We start from the raw sequence: 2,652 nt of genomic DNA, 5'->3' as shown, positions 1-2,652 counted from the left end.
ACCAGCCTCCACAATCAGAGCTCTGACTAATAGCCCCACTCAGCACATTTTTTAACCATCCATTTCGGATGGGTTATCGTATCACGAGGTATTTGCCTTGCAAACATTTCCTTACATCTAATGGAACCTTTTTGTATCCAGCTATAAAAAAAAAATTAAGTGATGAACGTTTTTTCGACACCGAAAGAGACTGATGAAGTCTTGTTTTAGAGATACTTTCTTCTGAGTGCCAGCAATGCCCAGTATTCATCTTCTTGGAGAATTTTTTCAGAACAAATAACCCCATTCTCAACACCCAAAGTTCGTTTTTCATAATAACGGTATTGAATGGTATTGTACCAGGAGATCCATTTTTAATTACATATTCATTAACATTTGGGGCTATGTGTAGTTTCTGCATTCAAAGCATGGGCCTTGGTAAAAAAAGGGACGAATGCTAAAATCACATTACATGATTAATAACAATTCATAATTATAACAAAGCCTGCCTGAAAGTCTGCCGTAACGTTATTTCTGTCTGTCTCACTCTAGACCACTCCCTCTATTCCCCGTTCCCCGTATAAAATGAAAACACTTATATATAAGTATAAGTATATATGAAAACGCTGATGCAATGTGGGCACAATGAGTATATGCTGCCGTATTTTACATTTTTTTTTTTACTGAACTTAATTATAATAAGAAATTACGCATATTTAAAAGGAAGCCAGAACGGGAATCCTCACTGTAAGAGTCGCTGCTAATACAGTCACAGCGCTACACATTGTACTTGGGAATAACCTTTATAATATAATTTTCATTCTGGTTTGGTTTTAATATCTCTATAGAAATGTAGCGAACGCAACGCTCCGTGAAGTGGATATCCTTCGTGACGTTGGATTTCAAAGCGTAGACTCCCACTTCATCCCAGACTTCATCGTCATTTGAGACAAATACTGTAAATTCAGCTCCACCAGAAACAGTCACGGTAATACAGTTGATAAGGGAAAACTTGGGGATCTTTGTCACGTGGTCATAAACATATTTTGTAAACGTTTTTAATGGCAATTTCTCCCCAGGTAACTTGACGCAACGGTAGTGCAGATTCTTTCTGGTATGCACTTGATCAATGGCGTCCAATATTTGGTCCAGCTCGAAAATGCCAGTGGGACGCACCACATGCAGAAGCTCAGAAACAGTCATAAGCGGTAGACGTATGTGCGAGATCACGGTCTTGATGTCCGCGCTGGGATTGAGCTGATTCCATTTGCATACAGTCCGAAAGATTTCAACTTCGGGGGCAACGAAGGTGTCCCGTCGCACAACTTCCTCAAGTAATTCCTTAGACAGCATTTCAAAAGAAGCATGGTTGAGCACATCCGACGCCTTGCAGTCCATAAAGTTTAGGCAGTTTTTGCGCAGGCCGTTCATACTGTATCGGTGCGCTGCATTCAGGATCTTGCAGATGTTGCTGAGGGAAGCATTCTGCTGCAGATTTTTCTCTATGGCCGCCTCGACGTTCTGCAATCCGAAAAAGTGGACCAAATTTAGCAGATCTAGAATTTGATCCACGTCCAGTTTGGAAAGAGGCAGCGTGCCCGTGTAAATATAGCCCAGAATTTTTTTAAATGCATCCACCGGCACATTCAGCCGAATTTCCCGCTGCTTCGATTCAGCCATGTCACCGTACAGCATGGCGCGAAAGTATTCACTGCGGACCGCTAGAATGTTTCGGTGGGCCGGGAGCCGCTGTTCCTCTACCAAGAACTCCACGTCCGAATAGAGGTCGTTCATGCAGAGGCGACCCATGTCCAGCCCCACGCGATCGACCACATCGATGTCGTCGGTATTGGTACCCTTCGTGGTACCGGGGGAAGATGCTTCGTTTACCTGGGTGCTCATTTTCGTTTCTAGATGTCTGTGTATGGAATGGATAATATCTATATTTGTGTTATTTTTGTTTTATAAACTCACAATATTTCCTCTTTATTAACAATTTATGGGCAGAGCTTGTCTCTTCCGTCGCTTTCAAATGAAGTTGGTACCGCTTGATTATATCGATCTATCGGTATCTTAGCTAAACATCGATTCAATTTATATATAATTCCGTTCTTACATTGTTTAAATCAATTAAAATTACCATTGATTCTGTAATAATTTTTTTTGGTATGAATGTTTTTTGGTATGTTATCAATTAATGTAATTTTAGCAACATAAAGAATTGGAGAATGAAAACGTATGCACATTTTTGTTTGCTCTTGTCCAGGGTACACTCGTAAGAAGGTATGGTATGTCATCGTATTATGACAATGTACCCTTCACTCCTCTCTTTTGTAGGTATTGTTTTGTATGTTCATGGGCATGTTTTTGGGGTTTCCCTTTCTTAGTTTTCACAAGACGGCGACATCAAGCCATATTCACTCAAATAACGGCGCGGTGCTATAAACTGCGAAGGGGTTAATTGTGTTTTCTATACCTTTATTATAAACGAATTATAATTGTATCCGATTAATTTATTTTCTATAAGATTAACTCATTATTATTAGCATCATTTTGTTGCGCTGTTATGGAAAATTTTTTCAACGAAAAAAGCTGTAAAACAAGGCGTACAAAAGTATTGGCACACTTGTTAGCTCATTATAGTTCTTGTAATTTGGCTATAAAATTGTCTTT

General features: G+C 39.6%; 1 protein-coding gene across 1 annotated transcript; it reads right to left on the bottom strand.

Moving 5' to 3' along the window:
• Positions 1 to 756: 756 nt before the first annotated feature.
• On the bottom strand, positions 757 to 2,033 carry LOC6599804 (BTB/POZ domain-containing protein 9). Its single transcript, XM_026991578.1, has 2 exons — positions 1,954 to 2,033; positions 757 to 1,897 (listed from the first exon to the last, which is right to left on the bottom strand). The coding sequence occupies exon 2, from the start codon at positions 1,879 to 1,881 to the stop codon at positions 757 to 759; it is 1,125 nt and encodes a 374-aa protein (XP_026847379.1). The 5' UTR covers positions 1,882 to 1,897; positions 1,954 to 2,033.
• Between the last annotated feature and the right edge of the window lie 619 nt (positions 2,034 to 2,652).

Source organism: Drosophila persimilis, unplaced genomic scaffold (genome assembly GCF_003286085.1).
Source record: "Drosophila persimilis strain 14011-0111.01,24,50 unplaced genomic scaffold, DperRS2 tig00000676-arrow-arrow-pilon, whole genome shotgun sequence".
Taxonomy (NCBI): Eukaryota; Metazoa; Arthropoda; class Insecta; order Diptera; family Drosophilidae; genus Drosophila; species Drosophila persimilis.
The sequence above is the reverse complement of the archived record's forward strand: the minus strand, read 5'-3'. Positions and strand labels throughout refer to the sequence as shown.